Genomic DNA, 18469 nt, shown 5'->3' with positions numbered 1-18469 from the left:
TGTATAAATGTGGGTCGATATATCATTGAATTGGATTTTTTAACACCACAACATCAATTTAGATCTAAAAAATCCAGAATAAAATCTGCTTTACAGATTTATGTCAGCAAAAAGGCGAGACGAGGAGGGAAGGAAGGCGTGGAGGAAAGAAGGAGGGAGGGAGGAAAGGAAAGGAGGAGAGGAGACAGACTGTAATTGATGATCTTGTCAGAAAGACCTCTATAAACCTCAGCCAAGACTAAATGATCCGTAAGGTGTGTGTGTGTTTGTGTGTGTGTGTGTGAAAGAGTGTATGATTTTGCGAGTGTGTGTAACCTGACAAATGCAACTGTGTGTGCCTGTGTGTACGAGTAAACCCCTGTTTTTATGAGTGTTTGCACTGTGTATCTCATGTGTACGATGTGTATGTGCGTGTTATAAGTTTGTACTTGTTTGCAATATTTTTTTTGCGTGTGTGTGTGTGTGTGTGAGTGTGTGTGTGGGTGTGTGTACAGATGCATTTAAATACGAGTCTGTGTGTTGCCTGTAAAATGTACCATGAATAGGCTTCATGTCTTTGCCTGGCGAAGCCTAAAATCTTCACCAGGGGACACACACACACGAACATACACACACACACACACACGAACACACACACACACACACGAACACGAACACACACACACGAACACACACACACACACACACACACACACACACACACACACACACACACACACACACACACTCATAAATACCCAGACCCACCTTCAAATGCAACACACTCATTTCACTTCACCCGATTATTTTTTTAGCTGTTGTTTCAGCTGTAAACAAAATAGATAAATAGATTTTAGAAATGTACGGTATCACGACAGGAGCTCTGAGAAGAAGTTAGGATGATTTTAATACCGCAAATTCTATTAGAGCTGCGTCAATTAATCAATTAGTGGATCAAAAATAAAATTAGTAACCAACTATTTTGATTATCGATTATTCATTTCAGTAATTTTTTCAAGAAAAAATGTCAAATATTTGCAGGTTCCAGCTTCTTAAACGTGAAGATTTGCTGCTTGTGTTTGTCATGTATGACAGTAAACGAAGAGTCTTTGTGTTTTGGACTCTTGTACAGAAGAAGCGGTTTGAAGACGTCACTTTGGGATCCATGAATCCTGATCCCATCCTCCACCCCCCTGTGCTACCAATCATCCCTCCCTCCCTTCTCTGACTCACCTGGAGCAGCCAGGTTCTGGACCTGGGCGGGGACCTGGACGTTGGCCTCAGAGGCCAGAGTGAGGCGACCTCCCTTGCCGATGCGATCACACAGTAGGGTGATGTGCTTCTTGAGGCGGGCGGTGTCGCGGGGGAGGCCCAGCACGGGGCCTCCTGCCTGGGCCAGAGAGGTGGCCTGATCCTTGGAGCTCCGAGAGAGGCAGCTCCGCAGGAGGTGGGAGACGGCGGCATCGCAGCTCTCCTCCCAGCCCTGAGGAGACAGGAGGACAAGGAATGAAACAATGCTCCATAATAATATTTTATTGCGTTGTTAGGTTTGATCTCCATCCCTTTCCTCTCTGGGAAGGGGTGGAGTAACTTGATCTTGTTAGTGGCAGATGTTTCAATAAAATACAAAGCAGTTTTGCACTCAGTGTTGTGTGATTCTTTCCTTTTCCATCCTTATTTTACATTTTCATGTCAATTAATTGTATGAATAAACATTTCTGAGTGAATGTTGTAAAAAGTTAAAACAAGAGAAAGAGGGGGGAGGTTAAAAGTAGGAAAACAGAGGATGGAGAATAGGTGAGGGAAGAGAAGAAAACGAGGAGACAGGAGGGAATGATGAGACAGGGCGATGAGAGGGAAGGAAAAGAGGAGAGGGTAAAAAGAGAGGAGGGAAAGACAAGAAAGACATCAGGGAAAAAGAAGACAGACAAAAGTAAATAAATTAGGCCCGAGGAAAAAGAGAGTCAAAAAGGAGACAAGCAGTAGGAAGAGGAATAGGAAAATGAAAGGAGTGAAAGGGAAGATGGGGATGAAGAGAAGATTTAATGGTCAATCATTAACCTTAAATCTTGATGCTTTAACGATGCTCTTGACTTTTACAAAAGAGCAACGGAATAATAAAACACATAGGATCGAAAAAGAGGGACACACACACACACACACACACACACACACACACACACACACACACACACACAGATATATAAACACACACACATACACAGTGGTAATAAAAGGCAGTGAGGAGATGAGAAACATGTCTTTTGTCACTCTCTCCTCTTCTGTCGTCTCTGAGATGGCTGAGATATCTGGGCTGGACATCTCTAATCTCACACACACTCACACTCACACACAAATGTGCAGGGGGGGTGAGGTGTGTTGACAGGTATCCTCCCACCCTCCCCTATTCTTTCACCCCGCACCTCGTCCTCCCCCCTGCCTGCCGCCATGCTGATAGGCCCCTAATGAGCCATAATGACAGGTAATCAACCCTGTAATGATGATGACAGAGAGACACAGACAGAGACAGGGAGAGACAGAGAGAGAGAGAGAGAGAGAGAGAGAGAAAGAGGGGGAGTTGAAGAAGGTCAAGGAGATGAGATGATGATAGAGAGGAAGGCAGATATTAAAAACGGAAAAAGACGAGTGGAAAAGACGAAGGACGAGCAGAGATTAAGACGGAGGAATGAGAAGACGGCGGAGGAGGAAAAACAAAAGAGTCTGGAAGAAGAGAAAATAAGAGAGGAGGGAGGAGTAGGAGGAAGAGGAGGAGGAGGAGATGGGAGGTGGGTGACCTATTCTTACCACAATACCTCACCAGGTTATCAAATGCTTGGAACAACATAACTGCAGGTTTCTGTGGAAACTTGGCTCGCTCGTGCACGCGCACATACTGACACATACGTTCCACATGCTGCGGAGGAAAATTAAATGTCTTTAGACCTAAACAGCAGACATCCATCCTCCCGAACGAGAAGAAAGGAAGCAAAGAAAGGGCGGAGCGGAGCGGATTGGACCGAGGCCAGAGCGATAAATTAAGACAAAGTTCCCACTAATGCCAAAGTTTGTTTCCTGTAACAATCCCTGTCCCAGAAACAAGACGGGGATTGTTTTATTCGCTGATCTGTGAAGACTGAAGCAGTTTGTGTCGGTGCTCATTCATTACTGATTCAAGTGAAGACTTTCTTAAATGTTCAGCATGTTCGGAGTGTTTGTTTGAAAAAGCAAATGGGCTGCTCTGTCAAGTTTTACCACCTGTTTAAAGAGTGAAGAGTTTCTGCTTCAAAAACGAAGACACTAAACAACACTTACCACAAGTTTTAGACACATGACAGAGGAAATAAAGATTACAGTTTAAGTCTAATCTCTTGAATCTTTTCCTAAACCTGTTTTTTTTTTTTTTTTGACACCCAGGGGCAGTGCGACAAGCTGTAAACACGACACTGACATCATCACCTCTAAAAGCTGATATGGTGAAAGGTTAGCAAACAGTATAGCTATTTATTTTCTTACTCTTTTGGTCACCGATACATTCAAATCATTCATATGCGTCAAATCACATTCACATTACATGTATATGAGCTGTATTTTATATTGTGAGGTGGAGGGGATGGTGGCTGCTAGGCTGGTTGTGTTTCAACATTTGTAAGTGTGAAACCACTGGATATTTTCTACAAGACATCTGGACATTTTCCAGCCTAGTTTGTGGCGACAAAACTGGTATTTTAAATCTAAAACATTATCTTTTCCTCACAAGAGTTTTTGTGCCTAAACCTAACCAGACTCAACTTCTGAGAAAAACAGTTGGCTCTTTAGCTAAATTTTCCCCTACGTTCACAGGCAAGTGTGACTATTGTTAGCCAGTGTGGAGCAGGTGGCGTACAGTGCGTTTATCAGCTGGACATGAGTTTACTGAACCAGAACAGTGGGCCGGAAAAAAAACCTAAACAAAAATGCTTCCGGCAGCTGGTGTGACCTGCGAAGTTGCTACTAGTAGTGGTGGTAGAGTTTTAAAATACAGTTTTATTGAAGAGCTTATGCTGAATTTTGGATTTATCTCATTTGATTTGTATAAAATACGCATATCTCGTCTATTATTTACATGGATGTTTTATTATATTCACGTTATATTATTTTTATCAAATTGATGCCTTAAACTCTCTCACTCATAAACTGCAGGGCATTTTCTGCTTTGAGGGGACTGAAGCATTTTCAGGTGTTGATGGGGTTGGTAAAATGGGGTTAATATCATGGTGGTGCTTACTTTCTGTAACTCATCTACCTGAGTAGCTCCAGTGTTTTACTGGTGTCACCTCGATGAACATGTACATGTACTGTATTTGTCTTTTATTAGGTCTTAAGTCTTCTAAGTCTCTGGTCCCTAAACAGTCTGAACTGCATCAGGAATATGAGCTTCGATCGTGGGGAAATCCCATGTGTGATTGCAACATTACTGGATGGCCGTGGATAAAATGTTTTCCGAGCCCAGCACACAGCCTTGGAGGACTCCCAAAGCGACGGGTAAAGGTTCAGACAGCAATCCCTCAGTCCTGACATCCTCATCATCATGACTGGGAAAGTCATTTGAGGAGCCGGAGTTACGGCTCTGTGAGAACAATGTTGTACAGTCGGTCTCCAGGGGAAAAAAAATCCTCCGGACAATCACTTCTCTTGACCAAATCAGTGTATTCCTCTTTCTGAAATATCAGAAAAGCTGGATTTGGCACAGTTCAGCATGCAACAAATACACTTTTACTTTCCAGTTCTGGGGGCAATCAACTTTAAATAGGACCAATTACTGTAAATGCTTCACAAGCCCCTAATATTAGAGAAAAAGAAACCTGTGGTTTGAATGGAGAGAAACAGCATGTGGGGAGAATTTAAGGGAAGTGTGGTGAGTTTAATTCAAAATATGAACAAATTTAATAACCTCATTATTTAATATTACTGACATTTACAAGATCTATTCAGCTCATAAAATAGCTTACCAATTGTCTGGAGAAATATTAATGTTTGAATAGTTTTTTCTTTCATATTTAAAGTTGTTAAATTTGTTCAAAATGAAGCCAGCAGTGATTTTATGAAAGAAAAGTGACACTTGTTTCAAACAGTTGATACTGCTGGATGTAGTCGTATGGAATTAAAATTCTTTCAGCAGGATATTAATATGAAGCGTAGCGTTATATTCTCCTTATAGCTCAGAGCCAAAATGACACAGAAATAGTGGAATGAAGGCACATGGAGAGGAAGTGAGATAGCAAGGACAGAGGGACTGAGGACTGAAGACATCTGGTAAAGCAACCCTACCGCCAGACAAAACATTCATATTAGACAGAACTCTAAACCCCCAGATGAAGTTAAATTACAACCTTTTAAGAAGGGGCGTTTTCCACAATATCCACAACATTTGCGCATGGCAACTAAAATATAATTCAGGTTAGGGAAAGTTATGGGAAAGCATCTAAAATACTCGTCTTAAGCTCTAATCACATAGAAATGACCATCGCATATTTTAGATCAAGTAAAAGATGCTTTGTGGCTGCGCCTGAATACTGAATATAACAACCGTTTTAACCTAACCCCCAAATCACAGACATGCTGCTTTGCAAGGGACTAATATCACATATCCTCTGTTTTTGGTGATATATAGTAGGTGTGGTGGGATTTTTACAGGATTATCAGATCACAGGCGTTCTCTGCAATTATAACAAATTACTAGAGGTCCTCAGATAACTCTCATTGGGTGCAAAATGGGCTTTAGTAGGCGTTCAGATCGAAATCAGTGCCGTATTGTTTTAACGCAGGGGGCTGCATTGAGACATTGAGACAGGATGTCTCAGGATGTAAGATTCAGGAAGTCCAGCTGAAGTAACAGATTAATGGGACAGGATTTTACAACTCAGGACAGTTATCAAGGAAACGACTTTATCAGTTTCTCGTGATAATTGCAAGTTTAACAGCAGAAATACAGTGTTCAGGTTGCAAAGTAATCCAGCAGGAATGTGCGCTTGGACGTATTTGATTGGCCGCCTTGTTGGACCTGGCAAAGCGGATGAACCTGCATTTCTTGGCTGGAGTCCTCGGCACTGGCACCCGATTCAAATGAATGAGGGGGAGTTTTTTCATACAGAGCCAAAGTCAGTCTGAACGAGGCCTTCGGGGAAGAATCGCACCGAAATGGACATTTTTCTTTGGGAAACTGGGCTGGGTTGAGAGGAAGTTCTTATAAAGTTCTTTGGGTCGGAGACCAACCTGGTCATGTGGAACGACACTGTTCGAAATTCCACCTGATACGTTTCATATAAAAACGACACCTGGTGAAATACAATAGTGACCCTATGTGGCTCTGAAAAAAATCTGTCAATTCTGCTGATTGGAAACATTTCATACTCTCTTCAATGGTTCTTTATTCCACCATAAATCTCAGAAAACCATATGACTCGGTGCTGCAAAGAACCTTCTTCTAAAAATGCTCTTTACAACGCTGTAAATAGTTCTGCGGTGGTACGAGCCTAAAGAAACATTCTCAGGTACTATATAGAAATTTTTTGGTTCAGGGTGCAGGAAGCCAATGCAAAGGAAGGCTGTACGATGGATTCTGGTAAAGTAAACAGAAAGGCGGGAGGATGTGGGGGTCATGCGAGAATAGCAGGCAGACAGACAGCGTCAGCAACTCTGTTCAAGAGCTGACTGACAGATGGAAAAAGGGACAAAAGACGAAGGGAGAGAGGGACAAGGAACAAGGGATGGAGGTTCAGATGAGCAGAAGAACAAGGGACAGAAAGAGAGACACAGAAAGGTAAAAACAAGGGCGACAGAGAAAGAAGAGGCGATGGGAAAAGAAAAGAGGATGCAGGAGGAGACGAAGCGAGTAAGAGTGTTTAGTGGAGGGACGATGAAAAAGAAATGATGAGCAAGTGAGTAGAGTGAGGAGGAAGAGAAAGGAGGAGGGTGGTGGGAGTGGAGGATGACCAAGAGGCAGACGAAAGAGAGACGCAGTAGGAATGCAAGAAGAGGAGGAGGCGTTCTGGTCGGCTGCAACCAAATGAGACGTTTAGTTAGATACCACACAGATGCATTTCCTCTGGCGCTCCTGCTTTTTCCTTCCCTTTCTCCTCTTCCCTCAATCCACAGCGCAGACAGGGAGAATCTCTACTCTCTGTTACGTATCTATTTACCTCCAATAATGAATTCAGAGCATATACAGCTGTGGTCAGAGGAAGCCCTCCTGTTTAAAATCATGCGTCTGGGAGGGAAAAAAAAGCTCACCTTGTTTTCTGATTTGGCTGCTGCACATTTTTGAAATTTTTAAAGTTCTTTGCACTTTGTAACTCAGCTGGATAATCACATAATCTAGGCTAATGTGACAGATGACATATAGGTTTAAGGTCATTTGGTGTTCTGTTACATATTTCTGTGTTTTTCGTGCAGCAGAGATGAGAAAGGGGAGTATAAAAAGAGGATTATTACTGCAGTATGCACAGTACATTTTTCTGGTCTTTATCGGTCTGAGTGACACGACTTCTTCGTTTTTACCTGTAAGCCCAATTCAACTGAGGACAAGAGAGACATGCCCTTTTTACTTTTGTCTGTCCAAGAGAGCACAGAGCACCCCTCTTAATGTGTATAAGTTTGGGAAAATGATGTACAGTAGTCAACGGTGAGATACAAATACGTTTTGATCCTGTTTGGGTTGTGTCATGAATTATACACGTGATTTACAATATCATTTTTGCAAGTCAAGAATGTCACAGTTTGTCCTAAAGATTGTAAAATACCATTTACTTTTATGGAAAAGCACTCAGTGAACATTGTCTCGCACGATATGTCACCAACACTAATGTGGCCGTCAACTCAAGTACTAAAAAGTTGAAAATCACAATAAATCTCGACAGCTGCAGTGAAGCGAAAGGAGAGTGAATCAGTTCTGTGGGTTAGATGTGAGACCTCTACAAGGTGTCACACTTATGGGTTTTTGTGAGCGTTAAACAAGACGACATCACTCACATGACTGTCGGGTGTGAGTTGGACTTTTGATGAAGCATCAAACTAAGTCGTGACTCCTCCTCCTCCTCCTTCCTTTAACCCTTCTATAATCCATCCTCTCTGTCCTCCTCTGCTGCTTTATTCTTGTTTGAGACATTCCTGAGATTTATTCCAGTGAAAGGACACTCTTTGAGAGAAGCAGCTGCATTTCACCTGGAATGACCTCACCTGCATGGTCACAGGAAAGGTCAGAGGTTGAGATGAAGGGTGTGATGGGACACATCCGCTCTTAACACCATGAGAATGTGAGACACCAAAGTGAAAATGAGATTTCTTTTGCTCAGCTTGGAATTGCAGTTTATATTATGCCTTCATAACTGATAAAAGTTGATTCAAGCATTTGTTTTGGTTGTTTTTGGTTTGGTTGTTGAAAAAGAGGCCAAAACTACAAAAGCTCTGAGTTGTAATGAGCCAGAATGACCCTTTAATGCTAAAAAGGGGAATATTTGTGCTGATAAGTGAAACAAAACTGCGTCACCATCTCTCAGTTTGTAGTCATGGCACTGTGTTGGAGAGTGTGTTGTGTTTTCTGAGAATAGCTCCTCCGAGCACCTGTTTGTTTTAATGTTATGGACGTGACCCTGATTACTGCTAATTCACGTAATGCCATTAATCCAATTTAAAATAACATACGCACACACACACACCGAGGTACACAGTCCCCCGAGGCTCATCAACTGACCCTCTAAACCTATTCCTGTCTACAATCAGTGTGTGTGTGTGTGTGTGTGTGTGTGTGTGTGTGTGTGTGTGTGTACACACTGTTAAAGATATTTTATGTCCTGTTGTTTATGACGACACAGATGTTTGTGTGTAACGTGGCTCTGTCAGAGGAGGCTGGAAATAGACTTAGTGGTAATGAGAGGTTGAGGGGATTGATCAGAGCTATGGAAAAACTAACACACACACATACACACACACGCACACGCACACGCACGCACGCACACACACACACACACACACTACAGTACACAATCTCAGAGTCTCTATGGGGTGAGAAATCTTTCGTGGTCTGACTGCAGTAAATGGAGGAGCTCTGTCAACACGGCTGTTTATACGGAGCTGAGTCCTCTGCAGCATGCATGCACATACACACACATACACACACACTTACACACTCACTCACACACAACCATATAACTACACACACAAATGCACAATGACACAAAGCTCAGTATGTGAGTCAGAGGCTTATTAAAGAGTAATATGTCATTTGCTCACGCTGAGACCTATTGTGACCTTGACCTCTTGTGTGTATTTGTGTGTGCATTGTCTGTTCACACACACACACACACACACACACACACACACACACACACACACACACACACACAGCTTTAATGCTTAAATCATAAACAGGTACCACAGAACCAACTCTCTGCGCAGAGCTGACAGGTGAGTGTTGAGTGGCAGAGAGTGAGTGTGTGATTGAGAATGTGTATGTGTGTGTGTGTGTGTGTGTGTGTGTGTGTGTGTGTTTGCATGTGTGTGTATTCCTTAGGGACCAGAAGTACTTAATGTATTTTAAAAGTTTTCAGAGTGTGTGTTTAAGCTGTGGCTGTGTTTACTGAGCAGGCTGCAGATGGATAGACAGACACTGACATGTTAATGGTCGTCTGTGTGTGTGTGTGTGTGTGTGTGTGTGTACCAGCTGTGGTGTGTCCTGCAGCAGCGGCAGCAGTGTGGCCTCCAGGATGGCGGTCTGGTCTGGGGTGAGGCCCTGCCACAGCGACATCAGCAGCACCAGCAGGTGTGTGGCGCTCCGTAGGCGGACGAACGCTTCCTCCAGCAGCGCCCGGTTCTCCTCCGCAGCCTCTGCCAGCGCCATCACCTGGAGGAAGGAAGGAGGAGTCGGTGAATGTCTCTCCTAAAATGCAAGGTGCCGACCTGCTCTTCAGGACCGCTAATGCACTTCAAAACTGCGACACCACTCTCCTGATAAAGCACAGGCCATCTCCTTTCCAGGCTGTTTAATTGGAGATTTGCTTCTTTTAACTAAAAAAAATAAACTAAAGGGACGAAGCAAAGTAGAGCTCAAACAAACTGCTCTCTATACGTTGGCTCTGAAAGCCTCTGCAAGCTCTGATGACTTTCCCTTACACTTGGTTGGCCTCCACTTAGAAACTGCAGCATTTTCATGCTCCTATCGCTTGTTTTTCCAAAAAAAGTTCAGAGACACGGAGAAGAGCAAACAGAAACTGAATACTGGCTTTGAAATGAAAAGCAGCACAAGTGGAGCTTAAGTTCTCTTGGTTTTACTAAAGTACACAGCTCAGCACTTGTTGAACAGTAGAGTGAGTGAATGCCTGAATGAGGTGTGGGGGGGGGGACCAGGTGAACTCTGACCTCCAGCCAGGGGTCAATCCCTCCATCCCTCCATCATTACAACAACAGAGGAGTGGAGATGAGTGGAGAGGTGCAGACGAGTGATGACAGAGCAAGACGGATGGTGACGAGAACAACAAGAAAGGACAAGCCGGACTACGAGAAACGGGAGATGAGGCGGGAGGAGGAGGAGGAGAGATCAACGGACAGAGAGAGAAAGAGGAGGTGAAAGCAGATCTGGGACTAATGGACGAGTGTGTGTTCGGATAAATGAGTGATCTGCAGGCCTGAGCGCCAACGTACGCCAGCCGTTTGTCTGACAAATGGATTCAGCGCTCGCCATTTGATACTGCGAAAACAGAGATGGAAGAGTCTAAAGTGAAATGTGTGTGTGTTCCTGTGTGTGTGTGAGTGTGTGTGAGTCAGGGTTAAGCAGCGATTGCCAAAGTAAGCCATTTTGATTTGTGTAACACTAAACTACCAACAGACAGGTACATGAGAACGAGTGCCTCCTCTAAGACTTGCACGCAAAGATGTAAACAGTCCGAGCTAAAACCTCAACTCACTTCCCCTTGTTTCCGCGGTAACCCCCAACGGTAAAAGTCCCCAACTCTCAGTCGCGGCTCAGGTCATCTGTGGGTGCCGTGTCACTCACACCTTGCGAGTAAACCACACTTACACACAAACACACACTTACCAGTCAATGAACACATAATCCTTACAAATGCAGACGTTTTTCTACTTCACGTCTACACGAGGACCCTCTTACATTTTATATATTCCCATTTGTCTAATCTCACTTCTAACACCTACCATAATCCTAACTGCAGATACATTTTAATTCTATGGCTAAAATCTAAAGTTCCCAAGAAGTCAAAAAGCAATGTCTAAATGGCCAGAAACACAAATGTATAACTTTATTCACTGATTTGGCTGAAACTGGATCATATTTTATGGAGCAAGTATTTTCTGGTTTCCCGCTCGATGTCTGCAGCTCTTCTGCCTCAGCTCTGGACAGAAAGCTTTACCTGTTGCTAAAGTAACTGCTAACTATGACTAACCAGCAGCCTCTCAATGAACTCAAACAGGTCGGGCTCAAAAACAACAACAGAGGCCAGTTACAGTATTGAGGTGATTTATGGAGATTCCTGGTGGACAGAACCTGGTAGCTTTGTTACCAAAGAAAGCACTAACCGCTAAATGAAGCTGCCGTTAGGATAGTTTTCTCGTTTAGCCATGCAGCTAGGTTAGCGGTACTCTTTGGTGACTCATCCTCCGGGTGTCAGGGGCCAAACCACCAAAACCATCTCAGCACTGTATCGTCATCAAACGCTATAATGCTTCTGGACTTGCAATACTCCAACTGACTATACTTAAAATACCACAGCAAACTCCTCGTAAATGACATCCTACTTGCCAATAAACCAGATTATGATCCACAGTAACACAGATATATTGAGCTTTTATGCATGTTTCAAATGCAAAAAATAAAGATTATGAAATGTTTATATTCCCCAAAGTAATTTATCAAAACGTATAATTTTGGTTTCAGAAGATAAGCATGCCAATTCCCAAAATGTGACTGTAACACTGGTCTTCACAAAGACCTGAAAGAGAGACGTAAAACCCAGAACTCCCAGTACATGAATTCTTGATATCCTCATGCACAACTTTTAACATGCAACACACACATTCTGACTTCCTCCACCTCTAAACACACACACATAACCCCAACCACCCTCCCCCCAGGGTCTCTGAAAAAAGTGTGTATGTGTGTGTATGTGCATGTGTGTGTATTGATAAAAGGCTCCAGGTCCAGTGAAGGGCTCCATTGTTGGCAGCGGCTCGGCTCCACACACACTCTGATTGATGCCAGCTGAGAGAACACAAAGACACATTTAGCCTGGACACACACACACACACACACACACACACACACACACACACACACACACGAACCAGTGATATAAGAACATGTGAACCCAAGTGTGCACATGGCGTAACACACACATGCAGAGGCGCGCACACACAGAGATGTACAATAGATATGAATGCACACATGAAGGAGGGAACACACACAGAAAGAAGTACGACACACAATGCTTTGAGCACAGAAAGACACACGCACACACACACACACACAGTAGCTGTTGGCTGTATGTCACCAGCTGAACTGCCGATGACCTTAAACAACCTGCAGTTTAGGCTTCTGGGGGTCGTGACATCCTGGCGTGTCCGCAATAAAGGCAGGACTCTTTTCAACATACATAAAGGGACATCCCGCTGAAACCTGGTTCACATCTCAGCCACAGTGTCACAGAGTCTCAGCTGACAGAACTTTGCCACAGTGTTCGGTTCTTTTGGTCCAAAAAAAAGCTCTGATATGAAAGCTGACATGACAAAATAGTGAGGAAAACATATTCACACCCTTTTTCTCTCTCTTTCTTTCTTTACATGCATCTAATCATCCTTTATTTTGTCCCAAACACTGAAACCGACAGCCTCCTAATGCCGGCCAACACTTTATATTATTCTTGGAGCTACACATCGCACACAGACACATTACACACTCATGTTTGTATATTCAGGCACAAATGCACTAACATATGCATACATATGCACCAATGCCACGAGAAATGGACCGAAAAACACAAACAAAAATAATGGCCGCCCTTATCTACGGAGACGCATGACAGCACTCACACATGTGCGCACACACACACACACACACATGCGGCAAACAAACAAACTATGTGGCTGTGGTTTAAATGAAGTAATTTTAGCTGATGGACTGCGTGAGGTTTGGTGGCTACAACAAGAAGCTTGAAGAAGAGCCAATCAGAGAACAGAAGAGACTGACACTCAAAGGAGGGAAAACAAAGTTTGAGGGGAGAGTTTGTTGTTGCGTGTTCACATTAAATCTGTCACAAAAAGCTGCATAAACAACTGCGACAACAAAAACAACAACATTGTGGTGATAGCACAAAGGCAACCCGGGACATTTGACTCATGGCATCCTGATGCAGTGATTGGTCCAGTTTCTAGCTTCAAGGGGTGAACTGAATACGTTTTCTAGACTAAAATCTTCTCAAAACTGCATCTCTTAACTAAAAATCTGCTACAGAGAATATGTTTTAAAAGAAATATTTTTCAACCTCGATCGCCTTTTTTTGTAAGTACATTGAGGAAACGTCTTTTATGATGTAACATATCTGATTAAATGTATCTATAAAATGTTCAGTGTCAACTTTTCTCAATTTGCTTTCCCTTTAATATCTGCTACAGCATTATTAACATTCTCATTGATATATTTGAGCACCTCAAAGTACAGGGTTAAGAAGATTACTGGCCTAAAGAAAAGCCAGTGTATGTTTAACTTTCAATATTTAACCATAACTGTGTTGTACATGTTAGAGTTAGGACACGATCCCATCTCCAATGTTAGTAGGAGATCGGTACCACAGCACAGTACTCTGACTTGAGCTGATAACAACACTGCATTTAAAATTTAAATCAAACTCCAGATATTCCAATTGCATTTTACCCCCGGAAAACCTGTTTTCCTTTGCTTTTCTCTCTGTTCTCTCTGCTCGACTGTTGTGCTTTAATCACAATCTTTAACGCAATACACACATTTGATTGGCTGAGTAGTGTCTTGTGAGTGATTTACAACACATGCAATTGATCCGTGAGTTTCCTTGACCGCTAGTCCCGTAACAGCTACAAAATTTTCAACAGCTGAAAATGTCAAAATGTCTTAATTTTCAATAATTTATCAGTTGTGGGTCCGTGTCCGGTCAGGATCGCGTCTGGGTCCAGACTTGGACAGCGGTCCGCCAATAAGTGATCTTGGGCGGATAGAGAGGGATAACTGGTTAACAAGGGGCCCCATTTTGGTCATTTTGCTAACCAGGTTGACAGGGCTCCCCCTCAAATTGCTTTCTGGGTACAGGTGATTTTGGTGCCCATGTTCTAATCCTGAAACAGCAGCTATGTATGACGTACTGAAACTGTCAGAGCAGCTTAGTTATCAGTGAAAGTCAGAGTGTGCCATGACAAAAACATCAAGTGAGGTCGAGTCAAGTGAAAGTTAGTAAAAGTCAACACGTGCAAGTGGAAGAATGAATCAAAACGATTCGGTGCCAGAGTTTTATGCTCGGATAAAATGACACAGGCGAGAAACAAAGCAGAGAGTGTTTGTGTGAACGTGTGTGTGTGTGTGTGCGCGTGTGAGTGTGTGTGTGAGCGTGTGTGTATGCTCCACAGAGCCGACAGATTAGATGTTTCCTGCTCAGTTAGCCACAGCAAGCAGCATGGATGAAGTCCAAGCCACACACACACACACACACACACACACACACACACACACACACACACACACACACACACACACACAGAGTCATATGAAAACACATGTATACGCACAGCATTCAAATATACAGACACAAACACAAGATGTTCGCACACAAAAAACACACGCACTATTTGTGTGAGTGGAAAATGACAGCAGCCTGTTTGGCAGAAAGCGACGTGGCAGAACACATCCGTCGTTCCCTGGAGAATGACGAGACAAGCGAGAAAGGAAGAGAGGGAAGAAAAAAGAAACGACTACGAAGAAAGAGTGTTTACAGTGAAGGAAAATGAAGTGATAGAGAGAGAAGACGACATGAGTGGGAGGGAGGAGAGAAGGATAAGAAGTAAAGAAAACAGTAGGAAGGGTTATGTTGGGGTTAAATGACTGTGTTTAAGGTGTGTGAGTGTGAGTGTGAGTGTGAGTGTGAGTGTGAGTGTGCGTGTGCGTGTGCGTGTGTGTGTGTGTTCAGGATCAGTGTTTCCGTGTCTTAATTAAAGAGCCAATTAGGAGTCAGTTTAACGACGGCTGGAATCACAGAACCCATTTCCTCGTGTGGGATGACTAATAGACACACACACACACCATGGATACAGTTACATACACATCCACAAACACACACTCTGGAAGTCTTACATCACACACACACACACACACACACACACGCACACACGCACGCACGCACACAATAATAAATGTGCTTTCACTAACACAGGAACACATTTCCTCAGTAATAGAAGCACTGCAGAATATCCACTGTTTCAATTAGTCACACACACACACACACACACACACACACACACACACACACACACACACACACACACACACACACACAAACACACAAACACACACACACACAACGCATATACACATGCATGCGTGCAAAGACATTCGAGTGGTGAGGTCCAAATTCATAAATATGTGTCTTGTTTAAGTTCCTTTCTGCTGTTGTACAGTCCGATGTTTTATGCCAAACACCTGCACACACACACACACACACTCACACACACATGCACACACACACACGGACAGAAATACTGCAGTGGCGTATGAAGCGTTTCAGGGAGTTAACCTAAACATTACAAATTGTCAGACACTGGCTTACACTATCCAACTACACAAATACACATGAAGAACAGAGATACCAAACACATATTTGGCTTTTCATCTCAGTGTTTGTCTCTTCAGTCATCTGTGTTCATTTTACAGAAACAGGAATCTGAATTGTGTATATAATTAATGGACTGTGACCTCTTTATTGGCCCTAAGGATTGATGATTGCTAATTATGATTAATAACATATTGATTATTTGTAATGTCAGCTTGTAAAGTCAAACTGCAAATGAGTCAGTTTGACTTCTGAACACGTTACATGTGACAACACTTCTAAACTAATTAATTCAGTTTTATTTGAAAAATGTCGTGCTGAATGGAACAAGCAGCGACTGATGACGAGATACTGCTGACTGAAAATGTACGAGTTTGTCTTGAGGGTGGCACTAGAGGAAAGGTCATGGGGTTAAATTGAAAATGTTTATACACAAAGTGCTCGACTGATTATGGCAAAGTTGGCCAGAGATTGCATGAAAAAGAAGATAACTTGTGTGCAATTAGAAATGTGTTTAGTTGGCATTGATCGTCACATTGGTCTCTTCATTCTCTTGAGTCAATGAGCAAGGATATCCAAAGCAAATTCAGTGAAAATCTGCCCACCAGGAGGGATATTGACCTGATGACAGTGTCAGACGAAAGGTCAGGAGGTTGCAGAAATAAATAGAGACCATCAACCAGTGACCTTGAATGTCTACACTAGATTTAATGAGTCTTACCAATACTTGATACGATATTTTTAAGTTTCTTGCAGTATTTCGTTACCCTTCTGTTGAGGAACCGAGCACGCTGATCCGATACTAAAAGGCCTCCTACAAGCCCGATTTAACTGGTATTTAACTTGACACAGTTCATGGCAACGAAGCAAAATGAAGTTAATTCAAACAGAAAAGAGACAGAAAGGTCGATTTGGGACGTAAACAAGCGGCAGACGGTGGAGACAGAGCAATCTGGCGGACGAGTGAAGGAGCGATCAGCATCTCTTCTCCCAGTGTCTGATAGACAGATAGGCAGACAGACAGACAGTAACCACTATTGTCCGTGGTCAAAACAAGCATGCACACACACAATGCTGATAACACCGTCTGTCTACACTCTCACTGATAAGACGGGAGCGGAGGGGGGCGAGAGAGGAGCAGACAGAACAGAGTGAGAGACGAACAGACGGAGACAGGGAGGGCAGGTAACAAGGTATTTGGAGATGGCAACAGAGACGGAGAGAAGGAATAATAGACGAGCTAGAAATGAGAGGTGGTTGGTTACTCAAGTCTGTGAGAGTAGAGGGCAAGGAGAAGAAGGAGATGAAAACGATAGGATCTGGCAACCCAACCGGATCCCACCTCTGATGGTTCATCTACTGTGGAAACCTCAGGAACGCACCAACCTGATAACTACAGCCTCACCACCACCCTCCCTCTTGCTTTCCCATCCTCTACTTCCCTCCTCTTCATACCCAGACTCTATCCTGCCTCACACATGCTCACTCAAGCAGCTGATGAAGTTAAGACTGTGTAACTGAGAATAATCAATAAAAGAGATTCTTGGAAATTTTGGACGGGAGGCCGCTGAAGTAAAGCGGCAATGCAGGTGACATTTCTTTCATGCAGAGTTTTCTGGAAGATGCTTGAAAACTCTGATCAACGAAGAAAGTGTGAACATTCACTGACAATCCTTATCAGGTATAGATGTTAATTTCCAGGACACTCCGGTGGTTCTTTGACCAGGAATGATGGATGTTCGAGATCCAGAAATTGATCCTGCTCTACCGTTTCGCTTACTTCACGGTGATTCAGTGAGTGTGAGCTAAATGCCTTAAATGTAAAAATACAAGAAGTGAGAAGGTGTCTGGGGATTCCTTGGTAAGAAAAATAAAGTCAAAGTCTCCCTTTTTTAACCGCCTCCCCAATCAGGGCTGTCAGAGATGCTTTAACAGGCCGTCGTTCAGGAGTACGGACGGCTGCTAAAACACGGCGGCGTGATTTATGAGGTTGTCCCGCTCCGTCAAAGAGCCGGCTGAACTCTTGTGTTTTCTCTGGGACGGCGAGGCTGAGAGGGAGGGAGGCCTTCTGCTTTTCTTTGACACGCGTGTTCACACGGTCACGAACAAAGAGCTTTATTCTGCGCTGATAGGTCGTGTGTGTGAGAGACCCGCCCTGCCTCCATCGCTCTCCAGACTCCCGTCCCTCCGTGATGAATATGTCTCTTTTTTCAGTTGTCAGAGTCTGAAATATGGGCAGATGAAAACACAAACACACTGCTGGTACACACTGGTACACAACACACACACAGAAAGATATGGCCATTCACACAGCGCCTCAAATCTCCACATGGACCAAAACTGTAGAAAACTTAGTGGACTAATCCCAAAGTCCATCAAGAGAAAATAAGATGATGACAGATATCATCTAACTTAAACATTTTGGAAGCTTGATATTTCTCAGACGCATCACTGGGTCAGTCAGACTGATGCTGCGCAGCCTGGACTCATTTAAAGCCAGAACCAGAACTTGGTCCTAAGTCCTCGTGACGGTTTTCAAGTTTCAAGCTTCAAAAGCAAATATGACAGACTGAATTTAAACACTTCTAATTGATGGAACTGAGTCTTTGGTTTGAATATTTTACTCAGTGTAAACATCATTAAGAGCTGGGACAAGG

General features: G+C 43.3%; 1 protein-coding gene across 1 annotated transcript in view; it reads right to left on the bottom strand.

Moving 5' to 3' along the window:
• bbs9 (Bardet-Biedl syndrome 9) overlaps positions 1–18469 on the bottom strand; it is a 165215-nt gene that overhangs the window by 64500 nt on the left and 82246 nt on the right. The window contains exons 19-20 of the mRNA XM_073485538.1: positions 9674–9856; positions 1213–1462 (exon numbers count right to left, since the gene is read on the bottom strand). Coding sequence (XP_073341639.1) covers positions 1213–1462; positions 9674–9856 — 433 coding nt within the window. The remainder of the gene's footprint in view (positions 1–1212; positions 1463–9673; positions 9857–18469) is intronic.

This window comes from Pagrus major, chromosome 17 (genome assembly GCF_040436345.1).
Source record: "Pagrus major chromosome 17, Pma_NU_1.0".
NCBI lineage: Eukaryota > Metazoa > Chordata > Actinopteri > Spariformes > Sparidae > Pagrus > Pagrus major.
Note: the sequence above shows the minus strand (reverse complement) of the source record. Positions and strands in the feature narration are given on the sequence as shown.